This window comes from Corvus moneduloides, chromosome 5, assembly GCF_009650955.1.
Source record: "Corvus moneduloides isolate bCorMon1 chromosome 5, bCorMon1.pri, whole genome shotgun sequence".
Classification (NCBI taxonomy): domain Eukaryota; kingdom Metazoa; phylum Chordata; class Aves; order Passeriformes; family Corvidae; genus Corvus; species Corvus moneduloides.
Window position 1 is genome coordinate 44,871,106 of NC_045480.1, and position 20,545 is coordinate 44,891,650.

The 20,545-nt window shown below is 46.0% G+C and overlaps 1 protein-coding gene across 1 annotated transcript; it reads left to right on the forward strand.

Moving 5' to 3' along the window:
- Positions 1–15,705: 15,705 nt before the first annotated feature.
- On the forward strand, positions 15,706–17,988 carry LOC116444736 (basic salivary proline-rich protein 1-like). Its single transcript, XM_032110409.1, has 4 exons — positions 15,706–15,898; positions 16,002–16,225; positions 16,833–17,431; positions 17,862–17,988. Exons 1-4 carry the CDS (start codon positions 15,706–15,708, stop codon positions 17,986–17,988), a joined length of 1,143 nt encoding a protein of 380 aa, XP_031966300.1.
- The last annotated feature ends 2,557 nt before the right edge of the window (positions 17,989–20,545 follow it).

The window sequence follows — 20,545 nt, forward strand, 5'->3', positions numbered from 1 at the left end:
ATAATATTATCTTAAATGCAGAAGGCCTTATCGTGCGCTCCTTGCTCAGGCAAGTCTCCTCTTGAGATCATCTGGAGTTTTGTGTAAGGAGCACAGAATCAAGTCCATAATGACCCAGCTGCTTAATCGAGTGGTACAGAGGGACACAGTCAAGCAGTTTTCAGGCACATCTGCTAGACATCAGTACTGCCGTGATCTCACTAGAGGGAGCAATTTATTTTGAAATATTAGTCAATATTAGCTCAGCACTTAGCTGGGCCACTAGTGGGTCAAAATTAAGAAGACTTTTCTCAAGCAAATACACATTTTAAGATACAAAGACAAACAAGGGGAATAGAGAAATGAAAAGACAGTGATAGCTAAAAATCCCAGCTTCTGAAACAATGAGTTGTAAAGAGAAAAAGGATTTTATGCAACATATGGAGATGACTTTTATAATGTTTTTCCTGCTGAAACATCTACAGTGGAGGTTCTGTTCCTGTTTCCAGTAGAAATTCCTGTTTTCAGGAATTACAGATCATTTTGGTTGGCTCTTGATGTGAGATTTTAAAACATGGATAAGCTATTCCCTTTTCTTATCATAGGCTGTAAAAGGAAATAAATTCCCAGATGCATCGAGATTCTGAGAAGCATTGCTAGCGCTCAGGCTCTGTCAACATTTCAATCTGAAACTATTATTTAATGTTGAGTTATAAACACCTTTCTGTAAACATTTATTTAGTGCCTGACAAGACCTGCTCTCTAAAGGGGTGGGGGATGGTGTTTTTCAAAAAAACCAGGGGTTTAAAACATTTTTAATGATATCTTTAAAGGCTGTGTTCTAAATCTGTCATGGTTCAATACTGTCCTTATTCAAATTCTATATTGGGGTAAGTTTGTTCTGGACTCATACAGTGCCTGGCACAGTAAGGTTCTCAGAGACCCAAGGCACTGCAGCGAAAGCAAATAATACGGATTTAATACTGACTGTGTTTATGCAGTCTGACCCTGAGTACTGCTTAGCTCCTGGGTACTGGTGTCTGGCTCAGCTACGTCTTGACTCCGTGTTGGGGTGAAATGTGGGAATGCGATCCCTCTGCTTTGCCCCCTGCCCAGTCTGGAGGGAGGAAAGGCAGTCTGTGAACTAGCAGGGAGCCAGAGCGACCTCCCTGAGGTGCGGTAATATGGAGCACCGCTGTCCCACAGGCAAGACACAGCCACTGGGATATAATCCCTCCTCACAAAGCCCAAATGATCAGCTTGTGCTGATCTGTGTGAGCAGAAGCTGGGTCTTTGTTTCATGCACTCAGCAGTCTCTGTATGTAAGATCACTGAGTCTGTTTGCTTTGGTGGGTTTTGGATACAGCCTTTAAAAGCCCTAAACTTGCCATCTGGTCCACTAAAGAGGAGCCTTCTTTCTGTGGAGCACCAACTGCGTGATACAATTTGCAGGATGAGAGCTGAAAAGTTCTGTGTGTTAGTAAGTGAAATAACATCACTGCCACCTCCCAGATGTATTTGACCGAAATTATTGTTATGAGCAGAAATTACAAGCATCACAGTTAGTTGGAGATGGTGTTGGCTCTGTGCCTTATTGCAACAAAAATCAGTTGTTATTTTCCAGATCTGACACACACAAAGGAAGGCTTACGCCCATACCCTCACTGCATTTCGGGAGACTGGATGGAGGTATGTGCTCCACGCTCCCCCAGGCTCCGGCCGCGTGCTGGTACAGAGAGCACAGTGTTATGCTTAAGGAAGCCGTGCTGGTGATACAGCAGGATCCGCCTGGATCTAGGTGCCATTTATCAGGGTGAGAAACTGACCCCAAGGAAGGGGAGAGGAAAAGGAGGGCTGTGCAATTTTCATCTCTATCACAACCTGCACAAAAAGCCTCGCTTTTACTGCTGCTGACATTTTACTGTTGTGAAAATCAAATCTCAATTTTCAGTGGAAAATTTTAAAAGGATGGTAAGTACAAGTGAGTGCAGATTTAAGGCTACCTTCAAAAGTGATTGAATAGTGGAAGAAAATAACTTTCTATAGTTTTAATCTCTGCCAATCCACAAGGTTGGAGATTTTTTGTTGCAGACTGAAATTTTCTGGTAATACTTTATATTAAAAAATCCAGTCCTGGTTTGTTCTACTTGCTTTAGTCTACAGGTGAATAGAGATTTAGTAGATGTGCTGTCAGGCAAGGAGGAAGCAAAATCTGACAGACCAACAGAACGGGCCTAATAACCAGTTCATACAGAAAGTCTTTTGTTAACATTGATGTAACTCCTTTGCTAAGAGACCAGGCAAAAATCTGCTTGGTTCTTTCAACAAAGCACTGAAGCACAAATCAAACCTTAACTATGTGAATATCACTGAGCTTTTGTATGTATACCTAGTGTTAGAAATTTCAAAATATTTGCATATTCATTTAATTGCTGAGGGATCTCCCACTGCATCAAGAAAAATTCCAGAAAAATTCTGAATGCTTAAAGAAGATTTTAAAATATTAAACAAACATTGCTTTCACATGCCTGCCTTCCAGCTTACAATAATTTCTGGTGGCATCTGCCAATGTGTGTGTATATATATATATATATATATAGATGTTTCTGTTCTCTTAGAATTATTGCAGTGCCTATCTTTATTGCACTGGGTCAGATAGTATTGATGTAATTGAATGGTAAGTAGCACATAGGAGACCATGTAATATCTAAAAATTCCTTTAGCATCTTGGCTCAACTGAGGCAGCAGCAATAGCCTGCATTCTGGAATGTTTGATTTCTATTATTGAAAATCCTGAGTGGCCTAAAACCCAATCTAAACAAGCAAGTATGTAATGTGCACTAAAGTGTACATAATCTTTTAATATTTGATAAATCCGTAATATTTAGTTGTCCATTTCACAAGAAACTTCTTTATGGACCCAGGCTCCTTTGGACTAGCAGCAGTGTTAACAGGACCAAGTTAGCTCTTAACACAACCAATATATGATTTTTTTTTTGTTGTTTACCATTAAAATGTATTGCCAGAGTAATAGAGATTGAGATTCTTAGAATTACAGGCATTTTAGGAAAACTTCAGAGGGCTCTGTATTGCTATTATTTTAAAATGTTTGGTACTACATGTAAAGCCAAACATGTTATATGTAAAAAAATAAATAGAGATGCTGCATTTTTTTGCAATCCTCAACTTAGGCACAAATTTCTTCCTTTCCCACATTTGATTGGAGGAAGGGGGGTTAAGCCTCTGCATCCAACAAACTACACCTAGTTCACATGAGTAGATTGCAGTACAAAATCCACAAAGGCATCCAGTAATCAATTCTTTGGAGGAAAGTGGGTTCATCTATTTTTGCTACAAGGAAAAGTTTTTCTTTGCAAAAAGCCCTTTGCCCTTTGCCATGTGAATTAGCAGTACACTGCTGTTAGTCTAAGTGGATTAAAAAAGGGTAGAGACTCCTGGTCCATGAAAGCCTGCTCTATAGCTAGATTTTGTACAAGTGTAACTGTGTCAGCTGTGTGTGAGAGACCTGGTGAGGGGGAAGCACAAGGGGGGTCTTTTAACTTCATCTACAGCTCCTGGTATCAATGCACTTACAGTGGCAGGAAGGTGCTTGCAATTCATTCCTTTTCCTGGTGAAGAATAACAACATCGGCATGGGGTCTTTATGTTGGTATAATGGCAGTCACGATATGGGGCAGAGGGGAATGGCTGTGTTTGTGCTCTTATGCCCGAGTGGTGGAAGAGACACAGCTTCTGTGTGCAGACACAGCCGAAGTAATGCGCTTCCCAAGGAAGACAACGGCGCCGTTCTGCGGCTGTAAAGCTCTGGGCTTAAGAATTTTGCTTGTGAGCATATCGAGGAGCTTGGCATGCTGACTAGATAAATGTTTAAAAATAAGTCTAGTGCCCAAGCTGACAAGCTTGTGCCTTTTTGAATATAATAATCTGAAGAAGAAAATGGGTTTATCTGGAAGTTTGTTTCATTTGACTGAGGCTCTCATCAGGGATGTAACGCGTACTTGCCATTTTTGTTACTCACCTGAATATTTTTGGTATCTCGAAACAAGGAAGATAAAGAGGGTTGTATTCTATTAATCAACCTTCTCTTTGTTCTCAAGCTACCTCTGTTCCCTCTATCCCTATTCCAATCATACCTCCCTTGCCAAATCTTTAGAAAAAAGGTAATCACTGCTATATTCTTTCAGGGACTCCAGCACTTACTGGTACAACATGTAATTCTTGTGTCTAATTTGCGTTTTTGTCATCTGACAGGGAGCTAGTAAAAAAAAAATCACATTAAAATGGAATTTTATAAATAACAGATGTGAGCACTTTTTTTTGTGAAAAATGTTTGGGTTTTTAAATGTTCAAAGTTTTTAAGGAAAAAAACCAATCTAATTCTGTCTGCCTTTTGTGATTTTCCTTCTTTTTCTTTTGTTCCTGTCTCTATTTTCCTGAGCTTAGAGGGCAAATAAAATTTTCCTGGGCAAGACAAAGAGGAAGAGTATTGTCTTTGGTTTTATTGTGGTGAAGTAAGCACAGAGAGGGTAAAGTCAAAAATTATCCACAAAATTGGGATACCAGAGAGGTTACATTGTATTCTTCGGGTACTCACCATTACATGGTACAAATTTCACTGGCATTATTCACCAGTAACATGTCTAGAAATTATTTTCACTGGACGAAATAGGGTTTGAAGGAGGATTTTGCAGAAAATTGTGTTGTTTGGTGTTACCTTAGGGCAAACACTTTTGATAGCCTCCTCTTCTGCATGCCCTTCTCACCTGTGTAGCAAGCCCTGTTTTCTTCTCGTGAGGTAAGAAGAGAAAGACAGGTGGCCCAGTTTGCCACACAGAGAGAAGAGAAAATGGGGTGGGCTGGAACTGGGTTCCTGTGTGCAGAATTGTGGGGATGGAAGCATGTTATTCCCAGACCAACTGATAGTGACAGTCCTGCGTCCTCTCCAACCACAGCTGCTGCCACCTCAGCCCTGAGCCCTTCCTGGGTGGAAACAGCAGCCACCTGGCTTTGCGTGGCTGTGGCAGAGGTGATACAGGCAGTGGGGCCCACTCAGGCTGAGCTCTTTTCCCAGCATGTTCTTCACCATGATGATGGAAATTCTTCTCTAACCAAAATCACTGTTGTTGCCTTCCTTATCCGCACCAATTGCCTGCTTACAAACTCCAGAATGGATACAACCCATCACAGTTCTTCCTAATGCCACAGTGCCCTTGTCTGTGCTGTTTCTCATGGTCTCTGGCTGTGAGTGTTCTGATTCAAACAATGTTTAGTTCCCCACCATCTCTACAGAGAAAGTGCTCAGCCCTCCCTAAATTTCAGCCTGGCCTGGATAATTTAATTCTTTTGTCAAGTTCTGCTTTAAAAAAAGTGGTGATTCCAGCTGTCACTTGACCACAAATTCTCTTTAAGATCTTCCTTAAGTGGAGCCTGGGCTGGATAGCTGGGGTTCAGGACAGCCTGCGGGTCTGTTTGACAGATGCCTGGGTGGTTCCAAGAAGTGAAGCAAGCAGCAGTCCCTGTCTTGCCATCAGTGCAGGGAGCTGGCTGGGATGTACTGCAGCAGCTTAGCTTTGTAACACATCTGGGCCTGTTTCCTACAGCAGCCAGAGTTTGATGCAAGCTGGTGGGGTACCACACATGTAAGCTTCAGATAATTTAGCTGCCCAGCTCTAAGAAGTTTTTCTAGAGTACATCCAAACTAGAATTTCAGAAATTTGGCTGATAATATTTAGGAAAGGAAAGGGCATGTTCCTCACACCAGAGTAACCTTTTCAGCAAATTAACATCCCTGCTCCTAAGCATACACAAGCTATTGCTTTGCAGCAGGATGAGAGTGTTTTTCTCCCTTTGGAAAATGAGCCAAATGATATATTAGTTTCATTATCCCTGGAAACACTGGATGAGCCATTTGTGTTGAATCTTTAACCAAAAGATATAAATCAGCAACCAAAGATAGACAACCATCATGGATTTATTTAGTATGAAGGAAAGTATGGAAAATTTTAAGTGCCTAAAATAGTCATTTACATGAGGCAACTTTACCTTCTAATGGATGCCATGCAGTGCCATATTTCCCAATAACAGCATTTACTAGTACAGGCATCAGGGTTTCACCTTTTGCTAAAGCACTTCCTCAAGGAACATATTTCACAAGTAGTGTGTTAAAAATTATCTCACTTTTCTTAACACATTAACAGTGAATTTAAATATGCTTCGTAAGGGGATCTTCCCCAGCTGCTCAGATTCCATTATCCAAACAACCTCCTGTGTGCTGTCTTCCTCTCCCCTACACAGGCAAATTAAGCTGTCCCTATCCTATTCCCATCTTTCCCTTGCAGCTACAGCTGCAAGAAACCAACTGAGTTGCAGGTAAAAATATCACTGGTTCCTCTGGTGGATTGAAGGTGTCTAAGAGAATAAAGTCCAGTCTGGGTCTTCAAGATGGACCAGCAACATCCTCTCCCTCACGGGTCTTCAAAGCAGCTACAACCAGCAGTATCCTAGGAGCGCAGTTTCCATGCAGTACTTCTTTTTGGTGGCAACATCTAGTCTACTGAACATGATCCCATAGGATTTGCAGCTCACTGGGGAGACAGAAACTTCTCCCAGAATCTTCACAAGCAGATCCCTGGAAGGGTCAAGGATCTGGATCTATGCCAAAAGAAGTAGAATCTTTCTGTGAATGCAAAGTTATTGTTGCCTTTCGCATATAGATGCATTGAGGTGGGGAGCTTAAGCAACATACCCAGAGTTACAAAGCAACCAAGTGGTAGAGCAGAAACAGACATCTGGCATCCTGACTCCTATTTGTCTCTGGTTTCTATTCTCTCTTTCACTGGTGCTTTCAAATCTGTAGTTACCATTGCTGTAATACACTTAGAAATGAATACAAATAAGTATTTTTTTCTAGTGGGCAATAAAGATGAGTTGATTTTGCACAGTTGTAAAATTCTGTTACGTATAAAGGATACTTTATTTTATAATAGCTATTAGAATGTTTGTTTGTGGGATTTTCTTGGGCTGGAAACTTCAGACGGAGCATTGCTTTGAGCTAATCATTTAGCAAAGGACAAAGATGCCTTAGATTGCTGACTCGTCCTATAGTTAATGGTTCTCTCAGGCTTTTCTCTGTCAAATGTGGCAACTATGACATCAAATGTTATCTCTGTAAACACATGCCAACTCAAAATAGCACATGGGGGGGGAAGGACAAAGAGTTCCTTATCCTATATTTTAGGCAAGATTATGGTCACCAGCATGTTCCTCTCAGCACAGAAAAAAATATACTTCAGTTCACCTACACTTCACAAAATTTAATTTTCAAAAATAAATGACTGATGCAACAAACCATTTCACTTTCAAATTAGCCACATTGGGGAATTATATTCTAAGTGCATAAAGTATGGAATTCTTACTTCTGGAATGTCAGAATTTGAGTTATATCACCTGCAGTGGGACACTATAGGTATGAGGATAGCTACAGCTATTGTAGACCTTTCTCTAAAGATTTCCCAGGGCAGTAGACTGGCACTTCAGACAACCAGACTGTTTTGTTGATCTGCCACTGATCTGCCATGTGACCTTGAGCAAGTCTTTTCACTTTCCTCTAGCTCTGTTTCTCCTCCTACAATTTGCCTTATCTATTTAAATGGCAGCCTTTCTGAGCAGGGAATTTCTCACCTTGTGCTAGCTAGCAGTGCTTAGCTGAATGTGAACCCGTCTTCCTTGGGATTATTGTATTGCAAAGCCAGCAAGTAACTACCAATTAAAAGCACTAACATAAAATACTAATAAGCTATTTTTCCAGAGGGAATGTTAGTACAGTCAGAGAAACAGTGATTCCTCCTTCTCACTGGTCCACTACTTCAGTTCTGCTGCTCTTCATATCTAGAAGCTGAAGCAGCGACACAGCATCACCAATGCTGCCACTTTATGGTCAAAGTTTTTGGAGGTAAGCCTCAAAACCATGGAGATGTGGGGTGTAGCAGCGTGAAGCGGAGCTGGCCAAGCTGTGGCTGCTGAGCTGCACTTGGCTTAGGAGCCAGTCAAATCCACTCCCATGCTGGGTTTTATCAAGGAGGATGAGAGGTGCTCCTAATCCTGGCCGTGAGTGAAAGTGAGCTTGCAGAGCTGCCAAGGCTCTGGCTGCAGTGCTGGACCTCAGCCACCCGTGCTGACAGCCCTGGGTTGGCAGTGTGTATTGTCCCAGGGGCTGGGTACCTCTGGTGATGGCTAGCTCCAGGGCTCACAGGCAACACAGCCATGCTGAGCCACACAGACCAAAGTCTGCAAAGCTCTCTCCCTTTAACCTGCACACACAGCGTGGAGCAGCAGGGGACAAATAACCCAGGTGGTTCACAGCCCACCAAGACCTCTGTGCCTGAGGAGGTAATTTAGAGGCAGCTGAATGACATTACTGCTTCACCTGGGCAATGGTGCAACTCTCCAGAATTAATAAGCAAGAGCCTCGCATAGCTTAATTTATGTGTGTGACACCTGTTCACATTGAAAATAGTATAAAATAAAAACCACCCTAAACTGACTTTTCTTCATTTCTCATGGCTTACTGTCCATAGACATCTCCAAGCAAGCAATCTGTACAGCCTGTGGAGTTGCATCCCACCAGACTTTTGGTTAGGGATTTTGACTGATAGACCAGTAGTGCAGGAAAGCTCTGTCTTCCCCCAGAACCAATGGCATTAAACCCTGTTTAAAGTGGAGGGGTTTTCTGGGGTTGAACCATAATTTTTGGATGGAAGATATTTTTTGGTGGTGATATAATATGTGCTACAGCCCATGTTGATTTTGGTGAAGCAGCTTATTATCCTAACTAGGAGTCGTTTGTAAATTTGTCCAGAAATACCTAATATATTTTACGAGCTAGGTGCAAGTTGTCAGCCTGCAGCACATCCACAGTAGAGCCATTTCCTTGGCATTCTTCCCATAAATTAGACAAATGCCCAGACTATCTAAGGCAGCAGTTCACTTCATAGAACAGGATTTCTTAACACAGGTCCCAGGAGAAATGGTCCTGCCTAACTCATCTGCACAATTTGGGAAGCTGAGGCTTTCTCCCAAAAGGTTTGTATGACACATGCTCATCATCCTGACAGCTTCCTTTTCCCAGCCAACCAGTCACTTTCCCCTTCCATCTGCAAGCTGGGAAAAACAAGCATAGGGAAGTGCAGCCTGTGCCTTTCTCTCGCGCACACACACATGGCAAATCCCAGAGCTTTCTGCCTGGAATCCCCCTGAGTCAGTAAACAGCTGGATTTGTATCCCAGTCAGGAGGCAGCTCTCAGAGGAACATCTGGCTCCAGTCTCTATCTTGTCTGCTGTTCCTTCACACATCTACTTCCTTAAAAAGAGCTTACTGGGGTGAGCAGGAAGGAAAACTGGCTCCAGGTCCTTTTGGCTACTTAAAGAGGACCACCCTGTTGCACTGTCAAACAAAAGTTATATATTTCCTACAAAAAATACAATACTTAAGTAAGGGAGACAATTAGATGTAGTTGCCTATTGCAATGCTGCTCCAACATCTTTGGGATGACTCGGAAGTTTATGTGTGCAAGAATGCTGACTGCTGCTTACCTTCCCCTCAGTTTGTTCTTCCAGGCTGTTAGAGAAAGGGCTCTGCACAGAAAGGAGTGAGCAAAACTTTTGGGTGTTTGGGGGAATGGCATTAAATATTAAGCAGGGATGTCAGTCTGCTCAGAATTCCAGATGACATCCTTGTTTTGCAAACTGCCCCAAAAGAGGTTAGTGGCAGTATTTTTAGAGGCTCATATTGCTTAGTGTGAATTGCTTAGCAGTTGAGCGTCTTCTCCGACAATTTCCAAATAGGCACAAGCCTAATGAGAAAGGAGAAGAACAAAGAACACTGCTGTGGGGCAATAGATTTGAGGGAAAAAATTGTGATTTTGTGGTCAGTCAAATATGGAATGTGCTGATGGTTCCTTAAGATTTTCTAATGGAAAAATCATAAGCTGCAAATAGTTAAATCAGAGTCTCTATTTCTCAGCAAACATCTTAAATTACACATTAAAAATCTCTTAAACACTTTAGCTTAAGGGAGGCCCTGTCTAGCTCTAGATCCTTTGCCTTTTGGGAATTTTGCAGCAGACCACCCACTGGGAAAATGAAGTTGGCATCTCTACCACTGTGGCACTTTTTCTGGAGACGAGCCCTGAAAACACTGTGCTCTTTTCCCTGGGAGGACCAAATGAAAAGGTCTGACTTGGTCAACCTGATTTGACAAAGCAGAGATGTATAAATCATTCATGGCATAGTAGCTAAACTATTAGGTACTCTATTTACGTGTATTTGGACAAACGTCCTGCTTCACCCCACTACTTACATGTAATGTAATCAGCTCACACTTGTCTACAATTTCACAGAGAGACATGCTATATGCTGTAGATGCCTTATCTCAGCTAATGAGCTAGTTGTACTAATTATTATAAATCTGTCCCAGCCTATTAAAGTCTTTCCTTAATGATATTGCAGTGAGGTGGCTGCTTCATTCTGAGTCAGTTTTTCCTGTTGCCATGCTTGTCTTTTTGATTGAAACCTTTTGTGGTTCCTTAGTGAAGGTAGCCAATTTCCAGTTTATAGGCAAACAAGCCACTTTGTCTCCAGACAGTTTTATGAAGATTAGGTTTTTCACCAGAATAAAAGATATGGAGTCGGAACAACAATCTTATCAATTAAAAACCAGTAACAAGAACAACAAAAATAAAAAGTAAAAAATAATAAAAAAATGCTAACAACACAAAAATTAAAGTGTGCATTATGCATAGGAACTACCCATTTCTAGATAAAAATTAGGGATTTAATTTGTTGTCCATATGCTGAAATGCTCTTCCTTACCAAGTTAATGGAGCTTTTCACAAACACCAATGCACTTTTATCTTTACACCATATGGGAGACAATTGTTGCTCTAGTTAGGCAATTGTTCCTCAAAGGGCAGGTGAAAAAGAATGTCTGCATGGCATATGAACTACACGGGACCTTTCGGGTGCACACACCAAGGACCCGATGAAAACACACTGTAATTCCCTCGAAGCTTGCTTGCATGCCTGATTTCCTTCCTCTGGTTGAATCCATAGGATTATTCAACACGTTTTTGACTGCTTAAAGCATTACACCAATCTAGATGACCAGGATTTGCACTTGGATCTGAAGGTCTTGAAGCATCCCAGATCCTTCAGTTTAAACACCATCTTAGTGGCTTGACCTTGTCCATGGGCCTGAAACATGAACTAGTGCTGGTGTCCTGCATTTCACCGAGTTCAGCATATGTACAGCCTATTTGTAACCTAGTTGGCTAGGCTCAGCTTCACAACCTGCCAGATTTTGGGATGGGCCCATAACGCCATGGCCAAGGGCCCTCTGTGTAGAAGGGTCCAGGAGACACGGTGAGTCTGTCTGACCCTCTTTGCTAAAGGCAAAAGGTCATTCTGAACTTACATGCGTAGTATCCAGCAATTGTCTCACCCTCTTGGTGCTGGGGGCCCAAACCCAACTCAGCCCCCAGCTCCCTCAGGGTTTTACTGTTTGCTCACAGAGGGAGTTGGTAAGAAGAGTTCACTTCCAGAGGAAGGAGGCATCCCATCCATAAACACATCACAGGGGAATTTGGGAGAGTGGGAAGAAGCTGAAAGTGGGGTTACTACTGTGCCTCCAGTCAACAGCAACTGTTGCAGGCTCTTGGCTACAGTCTAAAACATCAAGAGCCCCTTGGGGTACTGTGTCTCCAGCACCAGTCACTACACCAGATTGCATGGCAGCAGTTTAATCCCAGAGGCCGCGGAGCCAGCATTGCGTGTCTAATGTCATGCCTTTCAGAGTTCAGCAGTGTTGGACTATAGCGTTATGTGGAGACGAGTGTCGGGTGCTGTCTTGAGTTTCTTGCCAAGATATCAAGAACTGCTTTTTGCAATTTTATACTTTTCGCTCATTTGGCTAAAGCCCATGTTTCTAACCTCAAATCACTCATCTCCTAATGGACAGAGGGAGGCTTTTCTTTGTACCTCTGGGAGACCTCAGTGCACTGAGAAGAATTCCTCGAGCAGGTACCTTCTCAAGCACCCTGCAGTTCCCTCCAGTGGAAAAAATGGCAGGACAGGACTGGAGCATTACTCCTTGAGGGCTGTTCTAGGCTGTGCTTTTTCCTCTGTAACAGCCTGACATTCCTAATCCTCAGGATGGCATTCTGCCCACAACACTCCACACGCTCGGCTGGTATATACATGTAAACTAAATTTTGCAGTGAAATTAATCAGAGGCCATGAAGAATAACAAAGAATAAATTATGAGTATCTTCATTACCTTTATAGAATCTACATTATGACTACCAACTTAGCTGTCCCATTTTCCCTCTGCAGGCTTATTTCAATTAGATTTCTTTTAAGAAAGTGAAAATGTGCAACTAAAATAAAGCAGTAAAACAAATTTGCTTGGGTTACATCACCAAAGAATTAGGTTCAAAATTATCACTCTTGTAACATACCACCCCTGAGCTGATCTAGAGAGCATTCAGATTTTTTCTTAATATGCCAGCACATTGGTTTCAGTGGCGTTGTATTTGATGGAGGTTTCTTCTTGTGACAGTCACTGCACAGGACATCTCACAGGAACCAGAAATAAGATGTCTTTTCTTCTTCTCAAGCTGTTTCATCTTTTCTTCTTATTCTTTCTTCGGCTTCATTTCTCCAGCCAGAAGAGAGAAATAAGGGAACAACTCCATGATTTTTAATGTAATGTGTTTCTAGCGTGCATCTGCATGGTGTCTGCTCATGCCTGCAACCTCTACACAGGGTCAGCATGGTCTCCATAGCCTGGACAGCCTGGTCTCTTCCTTCCCCCATGAAAAGCCTTCACAGAGCTCCTTTAGCGGGTTTTCTCTGATTTTAATTCATCTATTTCCCTAAACATGAAACATACCCTGGTTCCAAACAGCTGATCGATTGCTGTGGCCAGAGATTAAGTATTTTCTGGTTGGGAATGTTTTCATTCTGGGCACTGTAGAACCTCCAGTTATTCTCCTTGCCCAGCCATGCAAGATTAAATGAGCCTGTCTAAGGCCATGAAAAGGGAAGCTGTTCCCAGTCCTTCTTTTCCAGCCTGGGAGCCTGGTCCTGGTTCAGCATGTTCTGTGGGCACATGCTCCATTCCTGCTGTCTTCCAGTCTGCGTCGAGTAGTACTCATCCTGTTCAAATGCCATCGGAAGCCAATGGGATTTATGTATATGCATACATGCCCCATTGGATCGACAAGCATGTCACAGCTTCTGCTCCTCCCAGCATAAGGAGTAAAACACTACACTGACCAGTGCAGGCCCATAGCATTTCCATGTAAACAATGCTTGCCTGGGTCCCCAAGCTGTGTTATTCATGTCCCCAGAATTGCCAGCTCTACCAGAGGGAATTTGAGTGGTCTCAAATAGCAGTGCCTGGCCATCACAAGAATTAAGTACTCCATTGTCATGGAAAGAATTGTTAGAGCTGTGCTCCAGTTTCAGAAGCCTTTTTGTTCAGAAGACAGAATAATGCAACATGTCCTGTGCCCTAGATAATTCAAAGGAAACAGCCCGTAAGTTTCTGAGAACCTACAACTGTCAGTTAATGAGCAATGAGACCACTCTTAGAGGTAATTAATATCCCTTTTTGTTGTGAAAAAAAACCAAACCAAAATAAAACAAAACCACCCTTGTCAGTAGGAGCCAATTTTTCTGCTCTGCATCAGGGGGTGAAGTTTTAAGCAGCATCTCAGGTGCATGGTCCAGGACTAAAAAAATGACCTGTGCTATGAAACATCCCTCCCCAAGCCCTTTACTTGGACTCACTGAGCCATAGCTGTTGACATGTGAGAATGGCTGTTGCCCTGATCGTGTCACGCCAACATTATTTGTCAGGGATGTTGCCGGTCACCCACTGATTACAAGCTAAAGTCTCTGACCTCCTGGCTCAGCCAGCAGTTACAAGTACATCAAGTAGGACAAAGGTGTCCCTTAACATCCAAATAAACCATAAGAATAAAGCTCAGCTGCCTGTTGGTGTTAACAAAACACATGGAGTATTTTTATCTCTGGAAAGCTATTTCCTATTTGTAATACTACTTGAAACCCCTTCCAAGTTTTCATTTGATGTTTCTCGCATTCATATATTTTATGTATCTTATTTTCATTTTCCAAACATGGTTATTAAAAAATGTTCTCAGGGTGATGGGCCTTGTGGTAGGAATTTCTGTTTTGGGGAAAGAATGCCAGAGTTGGAGATTTTTGCCAGAAGGATGTGAAAGCTGAAGGAAATAACAATGACTGGGGCTAGAGATTTGTCACAGGGAGTTAGAACATGAAAATTTACAGTCTGGCCATGAGAGAGTCCAGGCTAAAGCCATGAATTTATAGGAAGCTTTGCCAAAAGCTGGATACTATTATTTTACTCAAACTCTGTTTTGCTTTGCATGAAAATTTTTTTTTAAAAAAATTGAGAAATGCCAGAGACTTTGGCTCCGCATATAGAAGAAAGAGGTCAGAAAAGCCACCTCCTTCTCCACTGCTCTTCCAGCTGAGGAGTGGGAAGCACGCATGACCTTCCCTGGAGAAATCATGGGAATTCAACCACCCCAAACCTCGTAGGGAGGGTTTCTGCTTGCTTGGGAACTGCCCTTGCACTGAGCACTGCCAGCTCAGGCTCTTCTGTCTTCAAAGGAGCACCAAACGGGCTGGGACCCACTCATAATGACACATCGTCCTCCAGCCTGGCAAGAAATTCCTTCATTCCTTAGTTCTGCATCAACCAAAGCAGATGCAAGAGTTTGTAGCTTGGAAGGTTGAAAACTACATTGTCACAGGCTTGTAGATTCCTCCTCCTCTCCAGATAATGCATCCTTGAAAGTGCCCATCAAGGTTTTTCGTAACGGAAAGGCTTTATACTCCTTTATGCTTTTGTTGTCCCAGTGACATTAGTTGTTGGTGGGCTTGGTTTTTATCAGTTGAATGAAACAAAAAAGTTCTCTTCACTTTTATCTTAAAAGTACGAGATCTGGATCTGCTGGAAAATTACTTGTGAGATCTCTGGATCTCTTTCTTGCACAGAAGTAGCCACTTATATTTATTGCTTTCCATATGGCCGCAATCCAGCAAATCACTCAGGCATGTGAATAACTTTCAGCATGGAAGTAGTCCCTCGTGAGGCGGTGGGACTACCACCACACTAAATATGCACATCAAGTGATGAACTCGGCTCCACCCTCGTGTTTTCCCGAGTGCTGCCATTTCTCCATATACACACCCAGCAGGCCAGGGTTGTTCCTCGGGTTCCTTTCCGATTGCGTAAATCTCAGCAGCAGATTTGAATTGTGGGCTACGCTCTCACTGACCCTTGCCCGTGTCTGCCCACCGAGGCTATGCAGTACTGCGCTCCAATCAGATTAGATATTCTTCCTCTTTTCCCTTTAATCCCGAGAAAAATACGTAACGAATTTGCAGGGGGGAGCCTTGATGAGTTTTATAGAGCCTTGCTGCAGCGTATGAGTAGCTCTTCTTATCGCAGGCACAGACACAGACCCCTCGAAGGGCGGGAGCAGCAGGGACAGCTGCGAGCCGCCCCACCTAGGCTGGCCCCGGGCGGTGGGGGCTCTGCCGCCCTGGAGGGTTGAGGGCCGGGCCTGTCCCGCTTGTTCTTCTCCTCGCCGTAGTATGGAGAGAGCGAGGCGGCCCCAGCGCCCCGACGGTTGCGACCCTCGGGGCTCCCCCGAGAGCTCACCTCACGGGGGGCTGAGACTGCATCCCAGGGCTTGTGGACCCAGGGTTAGGACCGCAGACAGCCAGTGGGATTTCGAGGGAGAGAAAAGGGGGGAGAGGAGGGAATGGCAAATACTACGTAGCAACGGTAAGACGTGAAGCCGAGAGCACTAAGTGCATACCAGGATTTATAGGTGGACTTTACAGGACGTTTTACTACAGCCTGGGAGATGATTCATTTTTATACATAGCCTATTACACCGCGGGGCCGCTCCAGCCGGTTAATGTTCAACGCGGGCCGGGCTTAGCGGTGGGCGCAAGTCCGCGGCCGCGGAAGGGGCTGCGGCCATCGGCCTCGCTCTATGCCGGGCCCCGCCGCAGCCCCTCAGCCCCTGGAGCTGAGGTCAAACGCCAGGAGACACTGGAAGGCGATCACGCCCCCCCATTCCTATCAGGCGTGGGTTTCACCGTCCCGGTGTGTGCATGGCCAGTCCCAAAGCGTCCGGAGCATCCCTCCCATCTGCGGGCGGCGGCTACAGAGCGCAGCCCACACAGCACTCTGTATGTGTGTGCGCATGTGTGTCTGTGCGTGTTCGTGTAAAGTACACGTGTGTGTGCAATCGACACGCGTGCGTGTATTACACATGTATGTGTGCATATATGCGCGGGAGTGAACCTGAGGCGCTTCCCCGCTGCACTCCGGCTTGGTGGGGACACTCAGGGCCGGGGCCGGGTCTCTCCCACACTCTTGCACACTCTTTGCACACTTGCGCACACACAGGGCTCAGACGGCTTCTTCCTGGGAGCCGCGCCCCGCCGCCGGGGCAGGGGGCTGACTCCAAAGGGCGCTCAGGTCTTCCTCACCGCCGGAGCGAGGCACTCGCGGCCTCCGGCTCCCGGGTGTGCTACTGGGGAGTTTGTGGCTTTTTTTTTTTTTTTTTTTTTTTTAATCCTTTTATTTTTTTCTTTTCTCCTGGTTTCGGGTTGGCCATCAGCCGCATCCATACCCCGCTCCCGACGGGAGGCTCTAGCCGCGCAAATCGCGCCGCTAGCCCAAAACTCCCGGGGATATGGCTTTGTAGAGTCGCGGCCGCGCAGGGCCTGCCGAGCCGCCCCCTCCCAGCGTGGGGTCCGGCCCAGGCTCTTGCCGAGGCGGTGCCGCGGGAGGATACGTGTCCCCAGCTCGGTCACGCTGCCTCCTTCCCGTGGGGCTGAGGACGGTGAGGCCCCGCTCTCCCGCTGCCACCGCCGGGTGCGTCGCTAGAGCTGCCGGGCACGGGCTGGCGGCGGCCGTGCGAGGTCGCGGGGCCGGGGTCAGGCCGGTGGCCCCCCCGCGCAGTCACAGCCCGCCCTCCGAGAAGGCAGGCGCGGCTCGGATCCCTCTGTGGCTGCGGCAGCGTTTGCCCTGCCCCGCCTGGCTCCGCGGCGGCGGCAGCGACCCGCGCTGCCCCCTGCACTTCGGGGCAGGCGGGGGGTGGTCACAGCCGCAAGGGCGAAAGCGACCAAACAAGCCACCCTCGTCCCCGAAATCACGGATCGACCAGAGGGACGTTCGTCGAGCACCTCCAGAGGGCTGGCTCCCTGCGCAGGGGCGCGGAGCACCGGTTCCGTCCTGCCCGCTCCAGTCCCGCGGATCTGCCTGGCACGAGTGGTGCCGAGGTCCCGAAAAGCGGCCTCAAATGTCTTTATTTTTTCATTCAAAACCTCCAACAAAATAAAACACACAAACAAAACAAAACAAAACAAACCCCCGAAAATCAAAAAATATTCCCTTACCGCTTAAAATTTTCAAGTTAGAGTTTATTTTATTTCCCCTCTCTTAGAAGTAGATGCAGAAGGCTGGAGAAATTAATTCCAAAAGGGGTTCGCATTTAGAAAACTTCAGATTTAGCAATCAATTAGTCCGGCATTGTATGGATCTCCGAAGGTGTAAATCCTTCCAAGTTTCTGGATTATTGACTGTTACGCTCTATCGGGTGCCCAATATCCAGACCTACATATGTAATACGCGTACCAAAGCAGGCATTTAGCAAGGTAAATTATAGGCCCCGAAAAAGCGTGTTAGCGCCAGTGCTGTGAGCCGGGCCCCTGTCCTCCCTCCTTGTCTAAAGCCGGGATGTGAGACCCCCCCTCCACGCCACTCGCACACCCCCCGCAACCCTGTCCGCGCCGGCGGGGGAAGGCGGGCTGCAAACCTGCAAGTGCCGTCGCCCCCGCTCCACAACGGAGCATTATTGAAAGAAAAAAAAATGCCTCCGAAAGCAGTTTTATTGAAGAAAAAAAAAAAAAAACAAACCAACAACAAACCCTTCCCCGGGCTCAGATGTCAACTATTTTCCCAAGGAAGTTACTTCCCTCCAAAAATGCTAATGAATGTCTAAGGAAAAAAAAGTTCTTTTTTTTATAGGTAGAAACAACTGTACAGGTATGTAAAGATCGGTATCTCGCTGGTTTGGGAAGGCACACGCGGATGAGCACTCACGTACTAAAAACAAAGCAAGTAAAGGACAACGGGAAGCACAGACAATAATCAAAAGGAGATACATCCATATCTGAGCGTCATTTTGACCTTTGCGAGGCGAGGCACTCCGATCTGACGGCCAGGGACTCGCGCACGCCGCCGGGGTTCAAAGTGCGGGAAGGCACCGTCCGAAAACAAAAGAACGGAGCCGCACCGGGACACGGGCCCGGGGCCAGTGCGGGGACAGGGAGCCCGGGAACCCCCGGCCCCGGCTGGAAGGGGCGCGCTCCCGGCGCCGCTCCGCGGCCGCGGCCGCAGCACAGATCGGGGGGTGGTGGGGGCTGCGCGGGCCGGCAGGACTGTGGATTGGGATGTGGATTGGGATGTGGATTGGGAGGCAGACGGCGCTGCCCGCTCGCACGCCCCGCGCGGGGGGTTGCGCAGCAGGCAGCCTGAATCGGCCTTTCCGAGGGTCGAGGGGTGTGCGAGGGGGTGTGAGCCCCTTGTTTAACCATTCTCCCCCCCACTTCTGCAAATAGATATTTTGCAAATTCCCCATTTCGTTGTGGCTCTTTCTCCCCCTCTTTGCGGCCTCCATTGTTCCAGGTTCACACTGCCACCGCCGATAAGGAGAAGGAAAGCCCCCGGAAAAAAAAAAAAAAAATGAAAGAAAAAAACCCCACCACGACCCAAGATTTTGATTTACGACCTAATCAAAACATTATATCTTTGGTCAAGTGGCGCAGAAAAATGATGACCCTCAAGGCTTCAGCTAGGGGGAGAAAGAGAAATTCAGATTACTCTCGGAGTGATTTATGTCCTCTCTGAGCGGTCACGTTGATTTTTCATCGTTTGAGCCATTACACAGTAGACTGAAAAACTCTGATCCAATTTTTTTTTTTTTTTTTGGTCCGGAATCGGTATATATTATTCTTCTAAATGTATATGCATATACTATGTATTATATATCTAATATTTCTCCACGCACACACATATTCTAAATATATATATATACCGACATTTTATATGTATATATATATATTTATATTTATAAGAGAGGACTATAAATAACCAAAGCTACCGAGAAGAAACGAGAGCCGAAAAAAGCGTGTAAAATACCGTGCCGAAACCCGCAGCGATCCGCTCGCTGATTTCCAAGCCCGTCCCGCCGAGAGGGTTTGGGCAGAAAAGCTCTCTCGTTTCTCCGGCTCCCCCGATCCCCGAGGGGGGCTCCCGGGCTGCCAGCCCTTCGCCGCCGTCACCCTCAGACCTTTCGCCCGCAGCCCAGTGAGGAAGAGGAGGAGAAGGAGGAAAAAGGGGACATTTTTGGCAGCTCCTGGCACTCACCGGGTGAGGTGTTGACACGGTGCGAAAAAACCGAGGGGAGCGGCGTTGGGTCGGGGAGGCGGCGAGGCCGGACAAGAGGGGGGGCGGCCTCCCGCCTCCCCCCGTCCCAAGCACGGAGGTTCTTTCTCTCCATCGACCCCCTGGCAAGAACACACGGAGGAAAAGAAAGCAGAAAGACGCGTAAAATACTAAAATAATTTTAAAGCCCCCAACCTCGCAACAAAATGAGAAAGATGAAAAAAAAATCTAATAAAAATGTGATGAGGAAGGAAAAAAAGGGGGGAAAGAAAATAAAAATAAGGGGTGTTAAAAGGAAATAAAAAATGAGGGGGGGGGAAGTGGAGGTTGGGGTTTGCCCACACTGCAAGTGGACCCACGGGAGAATACCCTGATTTCGCGTGGGGGAAGCATTTTCCTCGTGGGAAAGCGCGGGGCGCTGACCTCTCCCCTCTCCCTCTCTTCTCTACTCGTCTAACCGCTGGGGGGGAAGGAACCCCCTCCGCCGTGTCCGCCCACCCCCGGGCTACCTCGGTAGCTCCTCCCGACCTCACAAAGGCGCGCAACGAGCGCGCAAAGGCCGCTCAAGGAGCAAGCTCGCCCTCACCGCGTAGAATTTCCTCCCTGCTGTCCCCTGCGCCCCTCGCCACTTTACGCGCCCGCGGAATTTCTTCGTGTCTCGATATTCCCGCCGGATCCTGCGGCTGCCCACCCTCTCGGCAGCCCCTCCTCGCCCGCCCGGGGTGTGAGCCGATGGGAGGGCCGAGCAGCAATTCATCTTGATTTGTTTCAATTGTCTGGCAATGGCAAAGTTATAATCCTGTATAATTTCACGAACAAGCAGGTTGAGAATGAATGGGTCAATATTATTTAAAACAAAACACACGAGAGCACGACCTTTCCCTTCAACGACGTGTTGCAGCACGAAGTCGCAGGAAACTCGGGCTAACCTCTCACCCCCCGCGCTCCACGGGGTTGCGGTTATTTGGG